Source organism: Lepidothrix coronata, unplaced genomic scaffold (genome assembly GCF_001604755.1).
Source record: "Lepidothrix coronata isolate B3197 unplaced genomic scaffold, Lepidothrix_coronata-1.0 Scaffold1, whole genome shotgun sequence".
Lineage (NCBI taxonomy): Eukaryota > Metazoa > Chordata > Aves > Passeriformes > Pipridae > Lepidothrix > Lepidothrix coronata.
In genome coordinates this window covers 15,122,254-15,146,739 of record NW_016690181.1, presented here as the reverse complement: position 1 = coordinate 15,146,739, position 24,486 = coordinate 15,122,254, and the positions used below count along the sequence as shown (strand labels likewise).

General features: G+C 36.6%; 1 protein-coding gene across 17 annotated transcripts in view; it reads right to left on the bottom strand.

Annotated features, from left to right (window-relative positions):
- The window catches only part of SOX6 (SRY-box 6), a 375,776-nt gene that overhangs the window by 126,018 nt on the left and 225,272 nt on the right, over nucleotides 1-24,486 (bottom strand). For all 17 annotated transcript variants that reach the window (XM_017809700.1, XM_017809785.1, XM_017809710.1 and 14 more), the window contains 2 exons: nucleotides 19,917-20,089; nucleotides 16,317-16,385 (listed from right to left, as the gene is read on the bottom strand). In XM_017809700.1, coding sequence (XP_017665189.1) covers nucleotides 16,317-16,385; nucleotides 19,917-20,089 — 242 coding nt within the window. The remainder of the gene's footprint in view (nucleotides 1-16,316; nucleotides 16,386-19,916; nucleotides 20,090-24,486) is intronic.

The window sequence follows — 24,486 nt, the reverse complement described above, 5'->3', positions numbered from 1 at the left end:
CTTTCCCAACTACATTATTCAAGTTCTAATATGGGGAGAGCTTAGTCTAAAGCCTTTACTTCCAGGACAACCTAAAAGCTTTTATCAGGGCAACTAACTTTAATGAGAATTAACTGAATGCAATACCTTTCGGGTTTTTCCTATATCTCAAATGTGGTTACCTAATTACCTAATGTGTCCAAAAACTCTTCAACTGGAACTCTGACAGACAGACATGCAGCACAGCTGCTTGAAAGTCCTTTCTTTAGGAAATAAAGGTAAAAAATGCTTTGATTTGGGGGGCTGTGTTGGTTTTTTCTTTAAAGCTAAATGCTATGATAAACACAGAAAACAAACAGGCAGATAGGCTCTTGAAATTTGCAGTCATGATGATCATTTTCTGAAAGTAAGCTGCAAAACAGTAATAAACCTCCCACAAGACAAAGGCAGATGTTGATAAATATAGAAGAATATCTAGGAAGTGTCTAGGGGAAGTGCAACACTGAGTCAAAGCATAAGGTATCAAGAATGTGAGAGAAAAGTGTTGATTATTCCTTTTTTCTTCAGTAGACTGATACGCTACTTTTACATGATTAACATTTCATTCTGGTAACCAGACAACAATGCAGCAAAGGAATAAAAGTTCATTTTTAGATGGTAAAAGTAAGCATTAGTTCATCTTCTTCTTTTCTATTGTAAAAAAAAGCTAAGTGCTGTGGAGCCACAGCTTTAATACTCTCTGCAGCTCTTCACAAAAGCCTCAGTGAAATCTGTGTCCTGTCATAGCATGACAAGAAGATAATCTGTGTGGGACCTTCCTTTCTGATTAGGAGGTGCTTTCTCTTAATCAGATAGAAAGAAAGTCTCTTGGTAAGAAACCCCTTTTCCCCCAGAAAATGAAAACAAATCTTTAGGGAAAGGCTTAGTCAGAATCTACATGGAATCCAGGTTAAATCATTTTCCTTGGGCCTTATAACTACCAAGTGTCCCTGTTACTCCTTAACTTCAGCCAAAGCAGAGTTTTAATTCAGGCAAGATTTCAACCTGCAATATAGGTCCTTCTATTAACGTCTGAATGTTCCTGGATGCTGCAGCTCATCAAGTGTTATACACTTTGCCATCTCTAGGGAGAAAGGAAATAAATGAGTGACTCTAAGCTTTGATGGCTGTAAATCTGTTACCAGGATGAAGAAGGCAGATAAAAACCTGTTTATTTGCTCAACTAATTCTATGAGGATACCTACATATGTTGCCTAGATTATGTAATGGATATACTGAATGGAAATACTGAAATTAGGAAAAAAATATTTCTCTAATGCTTTTTGAACTACAATTTTTTTATGTAGATCTAAGAGACTCTAAGCTTCACAAGAAATTTCAAAAACAGTTTTTATAACTATAATCAATTTATTTTAAAAATAATAATAATATATTGGTTCTAAGGGGCATTTGAACTGAAAATTTAAAGTCTAGTTATCAAACAAAAATTACATGGCAAAGAAACCGTGCAAGGGAAGACAAAACATTCCTCCAGTTTACCTTCCTAGATTTGGAAAGATTGAGTCTTGCATCCAAAGTTAAATGGATGCTTAATAAAGAAAGCCAAATTTGGTTGGTTCAATTTTGATTTGAAAATACCTGAATACCAACCTACAACACTGATTATAAAAATAAATAAAAATAAAAAACCCCACAACACAAGAAAACACACCACAAAACATATATGAGGGATCCAATTTAAAAAAAAATATCTGTAACATTAGACAGTGAGTAATCTCACAAAGATTTCACAGGGCCTGTGATAAAGATGCAATGCTAGTTTTACCGGTACAAACTCTATATAACGTTGGAAGCAGCACTCCATTAGATGCTCTAGTTTCTAAATTTTATCCCTTTCACATTTAAAGGCTTGCCTCGATGCAAAAAGCAAACTGCTTCTACCGGGGTCACTCTATATTTGCTATCATTGTCTCAGTTTTCACAAACGAATATGCACCGTGTCCTGAGCACAGGCTACGAGCTTAGAGGCCACATGTCCAAAAGTCTTCTCCTATGCCATGTTGAAGCCTGTTCAGCCCATGACCTCACAGAGCAATGGGAGAACACTTCTTTCCACCTGTTTGGGTTCTGATTTTAAGAGGATCAGTACGTTCTGACTGAGAAGAATCAAATGGGCTGCCTGTTTCACAAGGAAGTTTCCTGTTTGTTTCAGAATAGGAAATAAGCCTGAAACCATGTAGTATTTCTTAACAAAGTGGTTTGCTAATGGTGACCACATCATTTTCAAACCTGTTGCACTGGAGAGGTTCATCTTTCTTTCACGGGTAACAACAGAGTTTGCTAACACTGTCCAAAGAAAATAACTGTGTTTTCCACATTTAAAAAAAAATGGCATCCCTCTGTCCACCAATTGGCCTATTCTCCACAGAAAATACCAACTTCCAGTACACAGGAGGGACCAAGGGACATTGGAAAAATGGAGTAAAAGACCTACTTCTTGTATGGAGTAGCACCACTAGACTACTTGAAATGCATTATAAAGGTCTTCTGCGTCCAGACACAAATTTATATATGTAGTAAGAGGTTTATAGAAAGCATACCACACTAGACATTTTATCAAGTAAATATTAACATGCTTTATATATGCTGAACCATTTATCTGGACAATATTAATTATCGTATTTACATAAAAGAAGTAAGCACTAAGGACAACTCCTACTACCATATGTGAGACAAGGAAAGACTGAAAAATAAGATGAAGACGCTGGAAAAGCAATTTTGCTACACATTTTGAAGGAAAGTCCTTCCAAAAGCTTAAAGTGATGGTGATTTTCATAGCAGACTCAAAATGATATGAGTGCATTATTTTTTTTTATTTATTATTATTTTCTGGTCAGCAGGACCAAAAAAATTTTAAAGGGGCTATTTCATAAAGAGAAATAGCACCTTTGTAATTTTAATGTATGTTTATGTAAAACGACAGTGGCAGTACCACGTTAATAAACTCTGTTTAAAAAACAAAGTTGGGGTATTTTAAGTTTAAAAAAAATAAAAATAATTTAAAAAAATCTGTTGCTGAACTACAGTGAGTAATTAGCCCCTTAGCATCCCCTTTCTCCAGGAATGCTTCCTCCTGAGCTGGCTCTTTTAAATAGCTGCAGTCCTAGCTGCCTTTGTTGAGCTTGGAAATTGTGCACATATGAGAGAAATTAAGCCCTCATTTAACAGGGACACATGCCTGTCAAGTCCAGAGGAACAAAGGCTGGTCTCTGGGGGCTACTCAGCTCCCTGAGGCTGCCACTCATTCTGTTAGCAATGCTTACCCTTTACAGATTGTGTATAAAACCCAATAAATCATTTCGTCTGCTCTGGTTAATATACACATGAGCTTGAGACTTTCTTCAAAGTATTTTTTTCTTTTGCTTGCAACTCCATTCCTTTATTAAGAAATGACCTGTTTGCCAGAGTGTAGCCAGGTCTTTACCTTTATGTAATAACATTAATGTCTGTGAAGTAAACCTGAAACATTTACTGTCAGAAATAAAGACATTTGATGCCACGTCTATTTCACAAAGGAAATGTTTTATTACTCTCTAATGGTCAATAGTCATCAGTGTCTATTGTATAAATTACTAGTAATTCTGCTCCTCCTAAAGTTACATCTAAAATGTATGCATATTTCAACTGATAGCAAAACAAATAAAGTTACATGTTTATAGCCTCGCCTAGGAAGAGAGTCTTTTCTCAATTAAAACAAACCAAAAAGGAATGTAGTATAAAAAATATTATTTTAATTTTTGTTCTTTACAAAGTGTAAAGAACACATCTATGTTGTCCTGGATAAAACAAAAGGACTCTGATGATTAAAAAAAAATTAACTGCACGAAGTGATAACTGAAGTAAACACATGCAAGACAAAAATATTGATATACAATATATCAGCTACCTCCGAGCACTCTGTGGTGGATGGGCACGCTTATCCCCAAATAGAAAGGCACACATAGAGCAGAGGAATATTTTACAGTGAATAAAAAAAAAAGCAAAATGAAATGTTGGCATTTCCACGTGAGCTCTTTTTGTATTTAAAAAGAGGACCTAATTCTGTACTTCTAGTGTTAGACTGACATAAGAGAACATGAACAACACTAGCTGAGGAAATGGCACCCTGCACTGCATTCAATGAAGCAAAACTGTCACTAAGTTGAGCATGAGTTTTTCCTTATACTTGAGTGTAGGATTAAGCCAATACAGACAAGTTAGTGGCGTAGAATAAAAACAAATTAAAATGCAGAACTGTATCTTCTATCCCTGAAATGGTGAAAGCCATATTTCAATGCCTGCTATTAACAGGGACCTTTTTTTTTTTTACTTTGTCCACTCCACAACTTTTAACTAACACATTGAAAGCATGACATTTCTCAAGCAACAATATTAAGCTTTGTATTTAAAACCACAAAATAAAGAGGGCTGACTGTTCTGACAGCTTTAATCCTGATGATACTCGGAGACTCAAGTAAAAAGAAACTGGTACAGCATGGAGTTTTCCCTGCTCAGCAGGCAGAGAAAAAGCAGTTCTGGATTTGATAAGTAAAACCAGATATAGTCAATGGTTCTATGCTAAAGCCTTGCAATTAATGGAAAACATCAACAGTCCAATGAACTTGCATATCAGTGGGGTCTTTGAGAAGGCCTTTTCTCCCATCTTGTTAAAAACTCATCAACTATACAACAGTCATGGCTTTTATTTTTGTGTGTGTCTGTGTAAAGAATCATGCATGCTCCACTGCTGTCAAAGGGGAATATGTGTACGATATCAAGACTCCAGGTCCCATTTTATATGTTAAAAAACCCTGTGCATGTTGTTATTGATATTCCTCACTGCAAATTTGTGCCATTGTAGCAATGAAAAGCACCAGATAGGATTATGACCTCAACATGAGGCACTTTACAAATGTGAAGAGGTGGCCCATTTTTACTGAAAGATCTGACGGCGAGAAAAAACTGTTGTTACTGTATATTAAAATCAAGATATTAACAAATAATTACCTTATAAAAACAAAACTTCTGTAAAGAAAACATGATATTATTATACCTCTGTAACCCTAAGTGACAGAAACACAATAAATAACCTATTTCTTAGTAATAAAAATTGTACAATGCAATGTACATATCTACATTGTTAACTTCATAGGGAGCTACAAGCTCCACCTCCACCATGCATATAAAATGCATTTCTGAATAAATAACTGAACAGAAATAAAAAAACTGTGTCTACCATGCAGTCACAGTAACAGTCAGAAATGATTCAGTGAGGATAAGTAAATGAAAAGTAAGCCATTTTCAGCAAAAATAAGTATGTCATAAAAGTAGTTGTCATTCTGGAAAGAGTCTGGTGAAACCTGATTTGTGTAAGGATAGGGTTCAAATTAAAAACCCTAGCCCAAAAGTCACAAAACAAGGTAAAGACTTTCATTTAAGCAGAATTTGTTTCGTATCTCAATGCCTATATCAGATTTACTTGGTTAACAGAAGACCTGTTTATAGTGGAGGCCATAAGCAAGCATTACCCAGGCTGGATTTTTCCCCTTGAGCAAAAGTGATCAGAAACTGAGCCACTTCATCCACCTACTCCTCACACATCAAAATGCAAAACGTTACCGTGAAAACAAGGGAGAATATGTAAAGGTGTTATATGCTATGTATGCCACTGACATAATACTTTAATAGGATATGCTGTAATTTCCTGCAATTAATATCTTAGCAGAGCTATAAAGGCTTTTTTCCAAAATTATACCATTGCATTTACAACACTAAAATTAACGTTGTGTCAACCTTTCCATTATAAGCCCCCTTTTTCAGAGGTTTATAACTTGGCTGTAAAAATATATTCTGGCCTAAAATGTGGCATGCAAGATCTCTGTTTAAAAACAGCCATTTTGGTTAAATAAAAAACATTATTTAATGTCTGTTTCAAGTAAGTCTCTTGAATGCCTTACAAACTGTGCAAGGGACTGCCAAGAAATGCAGGCATTCTTTGAAAATAAAATTATTTTCTCTCCACAATAAGCCACTGTTCAAAGGATGTTTCACAGCCATGGAATTTGCTCTGCATCAGTAAGGGAAATACATGGATTTGGGAAACTACAGAATTCATTGAGCATAGCCTCTCCACTTGCCTCTTTCTGTATGACCACGGCTGTACTTCTGGTCAGCAGTTTGGCCACATGAGAGACTCGAGCCAGCTAAAATGGTTTTCATTTGATGCCGAGCAGTCGGTGAGAGGAACGAACAAATATTTCTCTGGCTGAAGTGGATTCACTCAAGCTAAAAGCTCCAACAGAGTAAATTAAGGCAAGTGATAAATGGACAGAAAATCATGATAAAAAATACAATCAAGATTTTATAGAACCACCTTACGAATTCTGAAACCAAAGATTTTAGGTCCATCAAATTTCATATGAGAACTAGATTGAGTCACTTTGGAAACGTAACTAAGGTGCTTAAATTAGGAACCTCGTTGTCTAATCAACAGAAGGTAATTCACAGCACCTGGACTGCTTTATATATGGAGCCAAAAGTCCTAATTCAGTCACCCAAATTAGATACCTAAAATTAGATGCCCCCAAATATCTATATGCTTTTTATTCTGCCTCAAAAGAGTGTTGTGAGGATAATACACTTCAGCTTATGAGACACTCAGATATGCAGTTACAGAGGAGATGAGTATCCTGAAAATATATCACCAATAAAATTCAATGAGATGGAAAAGGCAAAGCTAGAAATGTGATAGTAGCGTGCTTCATACAAATCACTCGTTGTCAGAGCAAAAACAAGTGCCATACCCCCTCTTCTGAGAAAGGTTTATTTCTATATTTATACTATATACATGGCTTTGTCAAATACAGAATCTCAGACTATGCTTAGGCTATTAGGCATATATTGCACTATTTTGTTACCTGTAGCAAATACCACGCTATTCATTTTTCTATCTAATCTAGATTTTAAACTAACTATATGTTCCTCCAACTGGTTAATCTCTCTTTTACAAAATAAAAATGACTAATACATTACTTTAAAATAAAGTTCCCTAACTCAGAAGTGCCCTTCCATGCTGTGGGGCGGTGATGTGTCTCAAGATGGATTTCACACTTCACCATCAACTGTGAATTTCTTTGCTTTTATTATTTAGTGTTACAACTTTAATGTTTTCTTATACTGTCATTTTGGGTGGGTAAAAAAGATGAATTCAGCATTTCATAATGCACCATTGTATACTGTTTACATCATTTATTTTCTTTTTACTGAATGATTACAAATTTCAATTTAAAGTTAATAACATTTTGTGGGAGTTACTGCATGTGAATTAAGCGTGGTGATGTCAGTGCATCCCTCCGGAATTTAAAAGATATTTCACTGTGTTATATCATGTGCCGCACAGTATATCAATTTTTATTTCCCATCCCTCAAGTGTGGAATGCACACTGTGTAACTTCTAGATTCTCAATATAGACATAATTTACCCAAGCTGTGCAAATGCCCAGCACACTGAGGATGATATATACANAAAGACTAGTTCTTTCAAGGAAGCAAAAGCCTTGCATACAACACAAGCCACTATATTATCTAATTATTTGGGGAGAGGGGTTTCTAATGTTAGAGACAAAAGGAAATAGTGTGTAAACTGCGATCATAAACCAGTTTTTCCTTACTTTAACAACAACTTTAGGATTAGATAGATGAATCCCAGGCAAGGCCATTTACCTTCCTTGAGAATTATGCTTTGACATTTTTGTGAGTGTCTGGATTAGCTGGTTGCATAAGACAGCAAATATTAAAAATAGTCATTCACTTTACTTTTACTTACATGCCATCAAGTGTATACCAAATGTTAAACAACATCTAGTTTGCTCATTTGCTGGATTGCACATACTACTACTTTCTTTATGTGAATTCATAATTCCTGAATGCATTCAGAGAGCAATGCACTTACTTATTCCTTCCTGTCATGACATTAAATATATTAAAAATAAGATTTTATGCTCAAATTGCTTCAGTAATATGCTTACATTCTGGAACATTCCCACAATTACAACCGAAAAACACTTTGATTCCTTAGGCCGGGATTTAGTCCATCTGATAAATTTAAGTTTTTACTGTGAGATTTCAGAAAGTACTTTACAATTTATTTTTTAAATGCTTTTGGCCTTTTTATGTGGGGCTGTACTTCATCATTTTCCTCCAAATACCTGCTTCTGCAGATAGAAATTTTGACCTCTGATATCATCGCATTCCAGTCCTGCCTGTATATCTGAATATCTTCATAAATCAAGTAATTTCAATACTAATTTTAGTAACTATTTTCTTTATTCAGTATCTCCTGATGAGTGTGTCAAATACTGGGGGGGGAGGGGGTATAAAAAAACCCCAAATCTTATTGTTTTCCCTCTTAGCCATCACACGGTTGTGAATCACAAAAGTCATCACTGAAAAAGTAACTAATTAGAAATGAAAGGCCAATATCTCAAGCAGTTTCTGTCAGTCCTGGGATACGTTTCAATATAACACTGATGTAAGACATGAAAAAGAGCTGGCATGCCCAAAGGGTTGCCTGTTTTTTCCACATACATCTGTCTAATAAAACAAATTACATTCCCTAAAATCCATGCTGCATTTATATCTTCGATATTCCAACCACAATACTAATATCTTAAGTCCTTCCTTGCGTGTAATGCTCAGTTCTGAAAAGGCCACTTATATGAGTACCACCTAGTATACAAGTCACCAAATACTAGCTGTGCAAGTATTTCTCAAGCAAATAAGACTTCACAGGATCTGTCCTGTTGGATAGGCTGCCAGTTGGCACAATTTCCACTCCCAGTTTTCCATTTTAGTTTGTGCACATGCCACTTAGGAAGGAAACTGGTTTTCTGTGCTGTAGCAAATAGTGCATTACTATTACATTATTCCAAATATTGCAATATTGCAAAGAGTACATCATGAAGACTGAAAGAGAGGGTGATGTGGACCTGTGCTACCAGAGGAATAGCACCAGACAGGTTCAGAGCATAATTTCTGCCAAACTCTTTGGGAGCTAGACCAGAGTGTCTGGCTCAGCGACCACTGAGGCTGCCATGGCACATCACTCCACACGCCGCTGGAACGGGCAGAGGGTGACCCCTGGGCAGCAGTACAGGTGGGCAGCAAGTATTTGCTTGACCCTCTGCTGGTATTCAGGAGCTGGTTATAATCTGCCTCTAAATTAAAAGGGCTCAAATCTGAGGCCCCTGTGTAAGCAAAGGGTGTAGAACAAGTGCTTGGGCTCAATAGAATCAATGAGATGTTAGCCCCTGGCTTTGGCACAGGCACAGCTGAGAACAAGCCCTTCAGCCACTGGCGAGAACACAGCACAGCATGCCCTGAGCAAATGAAGCAGCAAGACTTGAACTGGGAATGCCTGTGTCTTCATTTCCAATTTTAAAACACACGTGGGTGAGGGAAAATGGGCGGACAGCGACTATCATTTTCTGCACCAACATGAGCCTAAGAAACAATGACATTTACTTTGGTTTAACTAATTTCCACACATCAGATCATGTTCAGTACCCATGTGCCAAAGTCCTATTCTTCAAGTCTGTTGAAATACCACTTTTTGAAACATGTGTGCTAACATTTGGCCAACACCACCACAAGATCATTTTATTAACTTGTAGCTCATTTCATAGACTGCTGCTCATGTTGCTAACATATGCTATTCTACCATTTACTGCTCTATAATTAGAGAAGTCATATGAAAGAGATACACAAGGCTTAATTTTTGCATTAAATGCAATTTGTTTAGACTTGGGTAGATGAAATAAGAAAAAATAAAAAATGCCAAATGATGAATTAGAAAACTACAAGGCAGTTAATTTACCTCTTAAAAGGTCACCGTAAAATTTTTTAAAAACCCAACCGCCCCTCATGACTGCATACAGTTTTGAGGTAAGAGTCAAATTCAGAGCTACACTCTGTTTTGCCAGGATAAAACTTGTTTCCAGGGACAGAGGGCCTCAGGGGCAGAGCAGCTACTAGGATCCTTGCAAATGGGGGACCAAGGTGCAAGATCAGAAGCTTACAAGTAGCACAGGAGCATGAACCTTTTGCACAGTGTAAGGTAAGGATCCCACATCACTTCTCTTTCCATGCAGCTGACAGATAACATGCCAAGCCAACCAGGCACAAAGATGTCCTTTATTGGGAAAAGCTGACCTATGATAGATATTTTACTTGAGTAATTATCACAAAAGGACTTTAGAACTCATGAATAAGCCAGTATGTAATAATAAATAAAATATGAATCATTTGACTTTGATATTTAGCATATTTGTCTTTTCTCCACTGGATCAGCTTCAATTAACACCAAGCAAGTTATGAGCTGGACAGAAGCTGTGATACCACAACTACAGCAGAGCCCCACGAATTTGAATCAGTGATTCAGCAGCCAGCTACAAGTTACGGGCACATAACAGCATTTCTGCCGTCCATGTGCACACAACTGCATTGCAGAAGCAAGTTAGACACTTATTATTTTTAATACTGAGCTGCTTAAAAAACAGTAAAAATATATTCCAGTGATGGCTGGGAATCAGTTCCCAACCAAAGTGGAGTTTAAGGGAAATGCATCCTTTCTACCGTAAATTAATAAACTGCAGCTATAGTTTATTAAGCCACCACAATATTTTACATCTTCTACTGCCATAATCTTGACTGCTTATAAATTACAGTACTTTTACCTATTCTTTAATCCAGAAACATCATTATTAAAATGTTTGATGGAGGCTGCAGTGCATCTATCATTACTTGTAAAAGTTAATTAGATTAGATAAAAGAAATAATTAGATTTGCATTTTTATCCTGGTTTTAAACTTCCAAAGAAGATCACAACAGTGTGCCTGTGGGCAATTAAAAACAGCATACAGCAGTGAAATATAAAGGCAAAAAAGGTCTGTTTTTCCTGGCTAATTCATGATTGAAGATACAATTACAAAATATTTTAAGGGTTTGCTGAAGCTGGGGGCTATTCCTAGACTTCTAAGCTTTGTTTATGAGTCTCTCTCTCTTTCAAGGGAGTATCTGATCTGCGTACCCTGCCAATAGAAGTATCAAATTGCTTTCAATGGCTTTATTTGGTCCTGTGCAGAGCTTGCTGGAAGGGGATCAGTTTCATGATCAATAACAAGGAGAAAAAAAAAAAAAAGAAAAAAAGGTAGGGGAGAATATTCCCTGGCGCTGGAACAGTAGCATCACCATTGCTTTTGCTTGTCAACGCTAAATAGAGTTTACAAAGAAAGACAACCTCAGAGAGCGTAACTGAACTGACAATAACTAGATTCCAGCTTGTGCATTTTCAGCAAGCTCTCTGCAAGAAGCTTTAACCTGTCTCCAAAAGGCAATAAATGAAAGGTTCAGCTCTTAAAATTGGAGGTCAGTTACATACTTAACGATGAAGCATATCTTTAAATCTATTTCTACTATTATTATCCTAGCAAAAAATTAATTAACCAGGTCAGGGAGGCTATGAAGGCTAATGTGGAATGTAATTATTCCTGATCTTTAGACACGTACTTCACATAAAGAGATAGTCCTTATTCAGCTCACCAGGTACCTCAATTGTCAGTAGTTAATCATAGATAAGAAGAGAGACTCATTGGCTCAGTCTCTTAAGTTTTACTTATGATTCAAATGATTCCTATTCAACGACAGTTTAAATAGTTATAATTTTATGCTACTAATCTTTTGTCTGTTTACTACCACAGTAATCACGTTCACTCTCCTTGACTGAAACAGAAAACATAAGAACATTTATATGAAAGTAGAACAGCATGAATGTATAGATTAAAACTAGAAAAAATTACTATTAGGAATAATTTCTAGTGGCTGAATTAAAACAGAATACTTATGAGTACAGAGAAAACCAGTTTCACTATGCAAAGAAAATTGTACTGATTCAAACAGAAAACGAAATGCTTTGCAATGGCATTGAGCATAGTACAGAGGAATCAGGTATGGACAAAAGCAGCTTGGATCATCTGCCAAAGTAGTACTCATCACAAGTTTTTGCAGAAAAGCTCAACAACCACTGTCCCTTTTAAAGATTTCAGCCACAATCTAGGACTTGCCCTAATGAAACCTGCCCACCAGAGGAGGGAAGCCCTCAAAGTTTCATCCCTTAACTCCACACACATCCCCATTCCCAGAGGGACATCCTGGAGCAACACATTCCAAGCAAGAGTAGGATCCACCTCCCTTGCTCAGATGGGTGTGGCAGGGCTCAGAAGAAGTCCCCAAGCCTCATTCTCTAAGGACTGAATTCTGATAATGAGGCACAGGGATTTCAGGCCCTTGAGAAATTTTTGGAACTATCCAAGAAATGCATTTCTTCCCTTCCTCCAATGCAGTCATGATGTACCACCAAATTCCTCCTTTAACCAGCTTTTTCACTTATTCCTAGAGATTATTGCTTTCATTCCACAGGCTAAGAAGTGTTCTTGAAATAGGCTTGTCCCCTCTACTTTAGGAATGCATATTTTTTATTTAAAAAAAAAGTTCTTTTAAAAAAATCTTAATCAACCTGGAGACTGATCTGTGAGCTCTCACTTGCCCCACAAGTTGCTTCTCAGCTTTAATTTGCACTGAAAGCAATGATTTCTCTGCACAGCTCTGCTCTGCGGAACGAAGAACTTAATTTGGCATACTAGATTTCCTCCCATCTCTGTGGACTCCTCTGTAGAAGAGTGTTTATGAACATTATGAACATTTGAGCTAAAAAGTAATAATACACTGGATTTATTTGAAAATTTTCATTTAAGATTCTCAAAACATTACACTTGAACTGAGGAAAAGGAAACAATTTGCAAAACTTCAGATAATCAGAGATAGGACTGAGAACAAGTCCAGATTCTCACTCCCTTTAGCCAACAGCCAGAACTGCTTTCCCCAACACATATATCCTGAAAGAAACATTAGCTTCATTTAGAAAACACAAGATGATTATGCAGAACATTTAATGACCTCTGTACTCTTAAATATCTAGGTTGCTCTCAGACACTAAGCCTAGCTAATGTCCTCTTTGCTCATAGATTGTTGACAAAGTTTTGGATGTATAACAAGTCTGGAGTAAAGTGCTCCAGTAAATGGTCTTCAAACTGAAATAAAACAAAACAAAAAATCCTCCACCGATTAAAAAAATTAAGGTGTTAAAATTATTAAATAAATAGATAATATAGGGCACAAAATAAATAATAAATACCAAATAATGAAAATTCTGAGTAAATTAAACCAGTAGTTGCCCAGGAAAATATGTGTTTTACTTAATATGGATTATTTTAACTTTTACATGTGGTTGACAAAAATCTTCTAAGTTCCATCTAAAGTAATTTCTAATTGTTTAAATGGTTAAATGAACTGGATACACGTATTCACAGAGACTATTGTTTAAGAATGAACACTGTACCTCAGAAGATGACAGTGATACACTGTGTTCTCGTGATGAAAACACTGCATCAGCAATGCCCCTCTCCTGCGTTCTGGAGAACATACTATTCTTGCTTCAAGTAGCTGTGCCATGAATAGGCCTATGCCCAGATGGAACTGGCACCTGTGTTACCCATATTTTGTAATCTCTTCAAAACAGGAGTGTCAGGGAACAACACTATTGTTTTCCCAAGCACAGAAAGTACAGATAAGAACCCACATCAGTCTATGAAGGTAATCATTTTTTCTTGAAATAAGTTGCTTCAAGAGTGTCTTTAAACAAACCTTCTAAATAAAATGAAGTTACTGGGGACAGTTACAAATTTTACCAAGCCCAAAATCGAGATTAAGAATGTAAAAATATAATATAAATTTTGTTTCCTCCTCAAGCCACAGAGTGTATGATTCACCTCATTTCTACACTAAAGGCATCAGCATGAGTATCCTTCATAGTTAATAGAGAGAAACAGCCATTTTAGGGAACAATTTATCTGGTATATTTTAAATATCTGCTATAGGACAAGACAAATTGCATCCTAAAACCTTTCACTTTCCTTCTCTTTGCTCACTATGAGCACAATCTGGATGATTAACTGAGACAGAGTTTGTACTGCAGTTACTTGTCCTTGATATGATGAATGCCAGCCAGAGTCACCAGTGTGACTTCAGAATTGTTATTGAGGCTTCTTGGGAAGATGGTGGAAGGGCACCTGGGAAAACCAGCACAGCACTGCTTCTCTCACCTGCCTCCTGGTGAGAGAAGTACCTCCATCCCAGCTATAGCCCTCAAGGAACTACACAATCTCAAACTGCAACACTCATAACCAATTCTACAGCAGCAAACTTATGTTGCAGAGGCAACTTAGCAACTAACTTCTCTCTCAAGGAGCTTCTAGTTACCAAATCTGCCACAAAACTAAGAAAGAACAAATAAACAAAGCAGAACCACCCGGCTGACTAGCAAATTGGCTATGTAAGCTGGTGTTTAGCCTAGAAGAAAATCTCCTAAAAAACTTTCTTTTAGTAATTTCCCTGTAAGACCAAAGTATGTTGGAGAGGGAATCTGCCCAACGTGTCTAGAGCTTCATAGTAGACCCTACAGTGTTCCTTGGGCAATGAGATGCCCACTACCAATCTGGCTACACAGCTGGGAGCAGAAACGGTCCTCACTGCCTCAAATACCCTGATTAGACTCATGTAACTATAAAGATCATGGACAAATAAAGAGACCAAACTACTGAGAAGCTATAACATAAGAATACCTTATATTGGCAGGAAATTTGAAACAAATACAGGGAAGGATCACCAAGAAATAATTTTGCTCACACGAACAGAATAAACATTGAAACAGTTCTTCACGTATACATCTAGGAAAGGATGGGAAGGAAAACTTGTGGAAGCTTTAGCACTGTGTAAGAGGAAAGTTGGAAGTGAATGAGAAAATGAACACAAACTATTCTAAAATAAACTTGCAACCTATTCTAAGACTGCATTTCCCTGGAGACAGCGGAAGGGTAAAGCTACTGGAAAGTATTGACTGAACTGAAACATAAAGTACCTTTGAACGTTTTACTACAGAGCACATACTTCCCAGTAAAATATATCCACATTCTCCAAACAGAAACAAAAATTACCTGGTCATTATTCCTCTTTCTGGGTCACAATTTTTAAAGGAATTTTAAAAATTAGAAATTTCTCATGCAAATAACTCTTCTGTTTTGTAGACTCAGCTAGGTTTCAGTCTCAGCTTTTATGCCAAGTAAAGATTTTTTTTGACATTATTCTTTGTTTTCTGAGGCCAGATTTGCAAATAACACATAGAGAAGATGTTGTATTTTTTCCTTTCGCAATTCTTATGTCTCTTCCACCCTTGATGTACACCTATTATAAACAGTCTTCTAATAGGCAAAAACAATAAAGGTACTTTAAAATTCAATTGTGTGTCTCATATGAGGTATTAACACATTTATTTTTGCTAAATAAACTCCTTAAAAATGTAACTGAAACTGCATTACAACATTTTCAAAAGCTTTTACAAGCATTCCTTTGGGATGAGGGAAAGAAAAATTTCAGTTTTGGCATCTAGTGTCATAGCAATCAGCTAATTAAGGAAAAAAAATGGATAGCCCAAGCTTATAAGAAATGACTGGCAGCACAATCATCTGTCAGACCAAACTGAAATATTTAAATCAATGAACAGGTCCATGGAAATGCTTTCCAAGTAGGAAGCCGATAAGGTAATATAGTCACATGTCAACAATGCTTCTACATCCATGTCACTACCTGCCCACATATACCTGCACAAAATAAAACCAGGTTCTGAGTACAAGTACAGATAATTAAATATCTCCAGAATATTTCCAGATCCAAGAGGGTGCAATTACTCCAAGGGTGCAATTACTCCAAATTGCACATGGAAGACATATACCTGTGGGTCTTTGTACATAAGCAAACTGGTCCCAAGGACTTAGTACTGTCCTAATGTCTCACTTTTGCCTTTGTAGAACAAGGAATTGCATAAACAATAGTTGAGATTCTGCTTCTGCTTCACACAATACAAGTCAAACTGATTGCAGATTTCAGAATTATGACCAGATGATGAGATTTAAAAATAGTTCATAACTTTCAGAAGAAAACTCTGCCTATTAAAGATCTTTGCACCAAAAAGATGTTTGACAATAATTTTCTAAGACACGAAGAGCTCCCATAAAGAGCATCTTTACTGAGGTTTGTTAATAAAGCATGTGGCTGCTTTATTTTAGACCCTTCCCTCTCCATAAATGGAATTTAAGTATAATCAAAAGAGAGCAATAAAATACACTGACCTGAATTTGCTGCTGCAGTAGATTGATTTTGTGCTGCTGTTGCAGAAGTTGCTGCTGTTGTCTTGCAATCTATTAGAAATAAAATTTCCATAAAATTAAAACAGCAATATTGAAACTTCAATACTATTGAGCAAAAAACATCATATTTGTTATTCTTTATTATATTTTATTAAGCATATTAATTTTTCTTAGATGAGGGATATTTTAGAGATAAATTTAAATTCAACATAAAAATCTAGTTAGCCAGTAAGAAATATGTATTTTAAGCACTGAGGCCTTAACTCTGCAAAGCACAGAAAAACAGGTTTATTTATGTGCCTGTGAATAATTTCCTCGCTATTCAACAAAGCATATAAGCCTGTGGTGATCTTTGACTATGATGCATTACTGTTAGCTACAATGGGAATGAAACACATGCTTAAAATTAAGTGCTTTTCTGAATGGGGATGGGATTACGCAGGTGCTTAAGGTTAAACATACATTTTCCTGCTTTGCTGAACTGAAGCCTTAGCTAGTATTTATAAATGTTTCATATTCAGCACAAGCTCCTAGGGTAAGCTTCTCCAACTTCATTCACTATGAGCAGTACATTACTTCACTTGTAAATCTCCAAAATCGTCCTTGGAACTGCTTAGGGAAGCAGAGCCTTATTCTGTGTAAAAGCAGTACCTGGTGCTCAGTAACTCATCCTCAACATAATCCTATGAAATATGTAGATATTGTTACCCTCATTTGGTAGATTCCCCCCTATTCAGGGCAGGGAACACTAAGAGACTGGTGACAGAGAATTTGCCACAGAGACCACTTCTACCTCCCCGATTCCCACAAATCATCCAGAATGATCATGCTAAAGCAGAAGGGAAATAGGATCCTGCCCTGAGACCACACAACTGCTCCCTGCAGTGGGTGATGTGGACGGCAGACACAAGGGAGGAGCCACAGGGAGCTGGGGGAACAACTGGAACTTCTGCTTTAGAAGGGTAACTGTGCAGCAGACTGAAATGAGGACAAGATTTGTGTTTCCTGGAAATCCCAGCCTCAGCACTTCTGCTACCTTCCTTTCTTGAGTATAATTTCCCCTCCTATAAATATTTATCTAGAGCAGAGGAATCATATAAAACACCAAGAAGCTGGTGACAAAAGTCGTTTGGTCACTCAAATCCACTGTTTTGGTTTTTCCAAAAACCATCCCTATCTCCTTCTCCAATATCTTCTGAACACACTTACTCTGTTATAAACAGAGAAAGCTAAGTAAAATGTTTTTATGATAAAAAAATTACAGAAATGTAGCAAAGTTGGTTTGGAAATAAACAATCACATAGTTTTAGTGAAAACTGTTCAGATTAACTCATAAGGAATTTGCAGTAACATATTAACAGCTTGTAATTGTGCATACAGAGAGACCAAGGCTGTCATTTCCTTAATCTCTCACTCTATCACCTGGAAATAGCTGTAATTTTTTTCACTTATATTCACTTTAGCTGTATTTTTTTTTTCAGTTAAAAATTACTTTTGTATAAGAAACCAACACAACATTCATACATATTTTAAGTCTTTCACATGGCCTCAAGGAGACAAATTAGGGTCTACATGATTCTGGGGCTGGATCACGGCAAAGTGCTGCACAAAAAGTCAAGCAACTCTCAAAGGCCACTACACTGATGCTTATAACAGGGCTTAAACTCCTTTTAGAAGCCTGGTGTTCAAATATTTCTGGATGAACCTCCCAGTCAAGCAAATAATATATGGTGAGTGATGATTGAAGGAGCGGAATCTCGTGTGCAAGTGAGAAAGGTAATTCAAACAGAGCTAGCAGTCCATGGCCCCAGGTAGCCCAGGGGCAGGTCCTAGGACCTCAGGTATATGTCATCAGTACCCTGGTCAGCAGTAGTGCCTATGCTTGGTAAAACAACTCTAATGGTAACAGTGCTATATAGAATATTTAAAACGTGTGTGAGAACTGGAGTTACTATTTTTAATGAGTAACACACCAATTGTGTGATTCCATCTTAGAAGTGTAGTGTTTGTAACTAAAGATAAGGTCTCAGATTTATGTCCACGTTGCCCCTGCTGCTAAAATCTCAGAGAAGGCAAAAGGTGATCACAATGTGCAGCTTCAGAAAAGAGTTACTTGTCATTTCACATTGAAATCAGACAGAGCATGGAGCTGCATCACAGGCCATTCCTTCTCAGTGCTGTGTTGCTTTTTCATAGGTACACAGTACCCTATGTCCAGAATCGTCTGGAACTGCTGGCAACCTGGCTGCAGCTTAACATGGTAAGCTATAGCCAAGGCAAGGAGGAGATATTGGTTTACACGTGCAAAGGCACTGATCTGCTGGAGTTGTGACTGCTTGGGAGCAGCTTTTTGTACCTGTATGTACAATGTAGCACCTTTTGAATGGGCATTTCCTGATGAAAACAAGAAATATACCGCGAAGCATCTAATCTCAGTGGTTCCTCTAAGATGGAGCAGTGCTGTGATAGAAAATGCACCCAGGACCCCGCGACGCAATTACCATAGCATCGGCTTGATGTATAGGCTTGACACAGTAAAGTAGGGTACACAAGCACCATGTGGCTCAAATTCTGAATTTTATTTGCCTATCGGTTGAGCTACATGCTCGCTTCATTGAGCATGACAACCTAGTTTTAAGTGTCATTTAATTTTCATTTTGAAATATAATTACAAAGTGTTCACTGTAAGATATCACTCGTCTGCAAATGTGTCAAGATTAATTTGTGCTAGCTTATTCACAAGTGTCAATAGTTAATTACTGTGTCATCTCTAGATGGCTAAATGACATTCTAACTTCTGATTTTTTACAGTGTTCCTTTATGTTATTTTCCATTAGGGGATGAGTCCATATTCCTACATGTGGGCAAATACCCAAGCACATAAAATACCAGACGTCACAACTCATTAAAATCAACAGAGCATATATTGCTGTATATATCCTATAAAATATATTTAACTGAAAAGATAATTCTAGTAATAATGTCAGATTCCTAAAAACCACACATTAATTTGGATCAATCTGATCTAATGCCTAGGGGACTAGTGTGTGGGATCACTGTTGTTACACTTTCGTTCAATGAGAAAAGGACAGTTCTTTGGACAACTGCATTTTTAAAACAAACAAGCAAAAAACAATAACAAAAAAGACAAAAACAAAAATACAAACCCTTCACAATCTGAGCAAACAAATCAAACCTTACTTGCAGAAGATATTTGAAGGCTTGAGGATGTTTAAGGTTTTTTGTTTAATTATTGTCTTGTCAAAATGAGAAAGAGTTAAATAATGGTTATAGTCTGGCTTATTTGTAATTCTCAAAACTGCATCAGTGCAAGAAATAAGAACTGTGAAATCTAACAAATTAATCTTTTTTCTAGGAAAGAAATTATTTTAATATTCCCCTCCACCCCCACTTTTTTTTTTCTCAGGATCCTATATATTTCCTCTTTCTGGAAAAAAAAAAAACTAACTTCTGAGAATTTTTTTTACCAAAAAAACATGAAAGGAAACACCAAGCAGAACAGTGTTTTTGATAAGCGTTCTGCAGGAAGCATTTTCACAGGTTTCTTCCTTGGAGCCTCACCTGTTCTTGCTGTTGGCGAGCAAGGTCCATTTGCTGCCGTTGTTTTTCAATTTGTGAGGCTGCCAGCTTTTTCTGTTCATCATGGGCAGCCAGGAGCTGCTCCCGTAAGCTGATCAGCTGGGTGATCATAGTAGAGAGCTGTCGCTCTTTTTCTGCCAGGCTTTCTGGTGTACCTAAATGTGCAAGAAAGATACACTGTAAATATGAGATAGACAATAGTTACAAAGCAATATTTATTAAAAAAAAACAATAAACGGCTGATTCACCAACATTATTATTTCAAACAGCAGCTTGAATATATGTTCTACTAATAAATCTCAAAAGAATCTAACACACAGCTTTGCTGTGCTCTGAGCAGGGGAGGATGCAACAGAAATTGGAGCAGAAAAGATATAGAGCATTTCATTTTTTTCCTGACAACAGTAATTAATGATACAGTTTGTACAAATCCCTATATCTTTTCCATCTAAACCTGTCTACTGTGATAAATACATTCAGAGTTTATTAGACATAATTTTCCTTCACTTTATATATTTTTTTGTTTTTACCCCAAGTATGTACAAATTGTAAAAACATAATTTAAAAGATGCTGTTTGGTGGGAGAAGCAGTTTAATAGTTTATTGATCATTTCTCTAAAACACCCATATATCTGGTAGGTCATTTAGGTAAATGTAAGCCTTGGTTGTGGAACGTGTTTTAAGAATGAGCTTTACTTGTCCCCAAGAGAAATGGCTAACCTGAGAAAATGGCTTAAAAATTTTCATTTAACTTTCAAAGTTTACTCTACAGAGAGCACTTAATTAATATGAAACTACGGTACATTTATTCTTTGCACTAATGATGCTTAATGGTCTGTTTATGGGTAAATTGCATGGGTCTCATAAGTAGAGAGTACAGGGTCCTTTTGCAAGTCAATCTGAAAATATCACATCTTATGTATAAACTTATTACTCTGTCAGAAACAGCAATGTCAATTCCTGTATTTGAGCCATACACTGCATTTTCTTGTGTGAGCATCTCAGATCCACAGCTGTCTATAAGAGGTAATATAATTACAGTAAGATAGCAGTTCAGGAATATTGGAAGAGGATCTGAAAGAATTTTACAGTTGGTAGTGGGATAAATAAAGGAATTTTATGTTGTACAGGAGAACTGCGAGTTGGAGAAGAAAACCAAATCAAGAACTACTCAGGTCTGTGATCTGCCACAATTACATGAGAAGTGGCACAAAAGAGAGGATATTTGCAAACTTCCTTTTCTCAATTCACAATGGAGGACTGTGATAAAAATGTCACAGGATTTTTGAAGAGGAAGAAAATGTGTGAGGAACAAGACCTGGGAGAGAGTGGAGAAACTGTCACCAAAATTATGACTCCACCTTCTTCCCAGAAGGAAGACGGATATCTTCGAGGGCAGAGAAGAAAGAGGTTGACAGGTTTCATAAGGAGGGGGAAGACAAAGCAGACTTCTGCCAAGCAGGTGACAAACCCAAGATTCTCTACTACTTACACTGTGCTATGATGGGACCAGTATGATTCTTACAGAGAATTTCACTTGCAAAGGTAGCATACAAGAAAACCTCTGGCTATAATTGCTTTATGAGTTAAAAAAGAAACTGCATGGCTTAAGCAGACTCACAGAAACAAAAGGTACCTGGTTTTCTGTACATTTAGTAATTGCATTTAGCAACATGTCCTGAAAATATTCAATTTCTTATCCATTATTAACTATCTTAGTTTTGAGAGTTTCCAACAACCTGATGTTTCAGTACCCTCTAATGCCTAATCTTCATTCAGTATGCATGTAACACAGGTCTCCAGAAGAGAAAAAATGTATAACTTCTGTTGTGGTAGAAATTTTAGAAAGGGTTAGTGATTTCCTTACTAGAAGTATGATGGATGCATGAAGTTGAAGCTGAAGGGTACTCTACTATTCAGACAAACTCACTGCAAAACCTTAGTGTGATGTGCACAATTGAAGCAATAAAAGCGTTCTGTGCAAAAAGCTCTTTCAAAAAAAAAACCAACAACAAAAGGTTTTTGAAAGCAAGCTTGGGCAGGTATGTGGCCAGGAAAATGCTGCACTTAAGGTACTGCCTTGCCAGTATCCATTATCATGTACTGAGCTCCACGCTGCTGACATCTGTTCAATTATCTGCAACTTCAGTATAAACTTACCTTAACCCTCCTAAACTCTGTTATTCAGTCTTGAAGATTTTTCACAATGGTCCAAAGGTTATTTAGGTGGTTTTGAATGTGCTATTGTATACTGAAATTCATTTTCATGGTTAAAAAACTGTTCTGCCAAAGAAAAACTCCCTTGCTCATTGTGACTAGAAGAGATCAACCACTCCACCTATTTTAGAAAGCCAATGGGAAGCAACCTGCTGCCTCAAATGATACTTATTGCCCTCCACTGCCACCTGGGAAATGACAGCTTGAGACTTTCACATCTGTCAGGCAGCTTTGGCATTGTAATGCAGGCCCCTGAGCTTACAGTCATAAAATATTTTACACACCCAAAGCAGATATTAATCTCCCACTCCATTTCCATATTATTCTGTACAGCTCGTACTTGCTTCATAACATGAGTAGAAAGCTACCACAAAGAGTGTCTGCTAAGGCTACAAAATACAGTTGTTCTGTTATGATTGCTTAGAACCGTTTGATATAGTTACCACAAATGTATAGGGTCGTTTATTTTTTCTTTTTTTCTCTGATTTTTTTTTTTTTGTTTGTTTACAACAGCAGGCAGAAGTAACTGTTCTTATTCAGGAATTCATAGTAATTGTTTTTCTTTCCTTTTTCCCCTCAGAGAAACACATCTGAAATAAATGACCCCATTTAAAGTACTCTGCTCTTTAATTTGTACTGTGCTATGTAATCCAACAACAAAATAGAACTGATGACCACAAAATGTACACTGTGCTCCTGGAAAATAACGAGACCTCCATGAAGCTTCAAGACACTTAACCCAGCACTGCTCAAGACAAGAAGAAGCATAAGATGAGAATGTTCTTGTTTGAACAGTTTGGGGGGAGGTATAATTTAATTTTACAGTGGAAAATCCCAACCATTATTTTACAGTTTAAATACCAATAAAAACCAACTTGCTTGGAATGCAGACCAGATTGAGCTGATCTGGCTGGGCCAAGAGAGGTCATCAGTAGCTGTGTGCCATCATCATCTGTTTTGCATCCACTTACTTCAGCAAGCAGTGAGATTCCTAAGCTCATTACCAGTAAATAAACTTCTGCTAAAATATCTTTCTGACTAAAAATACCTATAAATAAAATAAAAATACAGCTATCTGTAAAATATATTTGCCATAAAAACAGATAAAACAAAAAGCTTAGTAAAAAATAAACAGTAAATATGCCAGCTTCCATAAAATATTATATACCACAGCTCTCTTTCTGTTCTAATCCTATTCTCTTACTCCAAAGACAGCAGTGCATTTTTTCCATGGGGTCTTCCTTATCCCCAAAACACATCTGTCTTGAGTTTCTCTCAGATTTGTCAGGTGGATCAGTGCTCCCCAGGGCCTGCTCCATCTGAAGTATTTTAATTTGACTAAACACCTGATTTATTTTATCTCTCCGATGAGAAAGGCAGTTTGTCTTAATAGAGCCTGTCAGCCTACAGTCCCATTCACAGCAATTTACAGGCAGCCAGGGATGCTGGAAAAGAAGAGTGCTGTGATTCTGTATTTTATCCTCCTCCAGAAAGCACCTAAAAGCAGCTATTCACTGCTACTGCATGTGGCATTTTAGAACTGAATTAGCTTTTTATTCAAGTAACTACACTTGTTGTGAATAGCTTATCTGTAAAATTGCTACATTCACTACTGATTTTATTAACCTTTGGCTCTATCACAAAATGGTCTTCAGTTAGGAAAGACCTTTAAAATTGACACATTTTTCTTAGGGGCCTTTATTTCAGTGACTTCAGATCTACTGAATTTGATCCATTGACTCCCCTTACCAGCAGTATTTAAAAATTTGAGTGTTGGTGTGAAGCCGATAGTGTTTAAGGGCTTCATTTTAAAATGAAAATGTGACAGTCTCATCAAAAGTTCAGAAAAAATTGTTATCATTTTTGATAGTTTTTTGAGATAATATTAACTGAAAAATAACTTGGTTGTAGTAATATTTTTTTTTCCTTGTGTGCTTATTGTTTTGCCCTTTATTTTGGATTTCAGCACAAATTGAGATAAAATGGTCAGATTGAAGAGAACTATGGCATCAAAGAGAACTTTTGAGAAATTCTGGTCATAGGTCAATCTAACCAGGAGTGAGAAAATAAAAAGTAGCTATAAATCTGCTGAAAAAGAGAGAAGAGTTCAACTTGTGGTCTAAAATTACATTTAGAAAGAATTCTGCTTCTGGCAAAACCCTACCTCTTAAAACTAATTAGAATACTACATGATTTCTGGTACATAAAGTAATAAAAAGAGCATTATATATCTTAAAACGCAGGATGATTTGTAAGAAAAAAAAAGTTAAAAATCTAGTAATCTCTAGATATAGATATATAACTATAGTTTCTCTATCAGTCACTGGTTTACCAC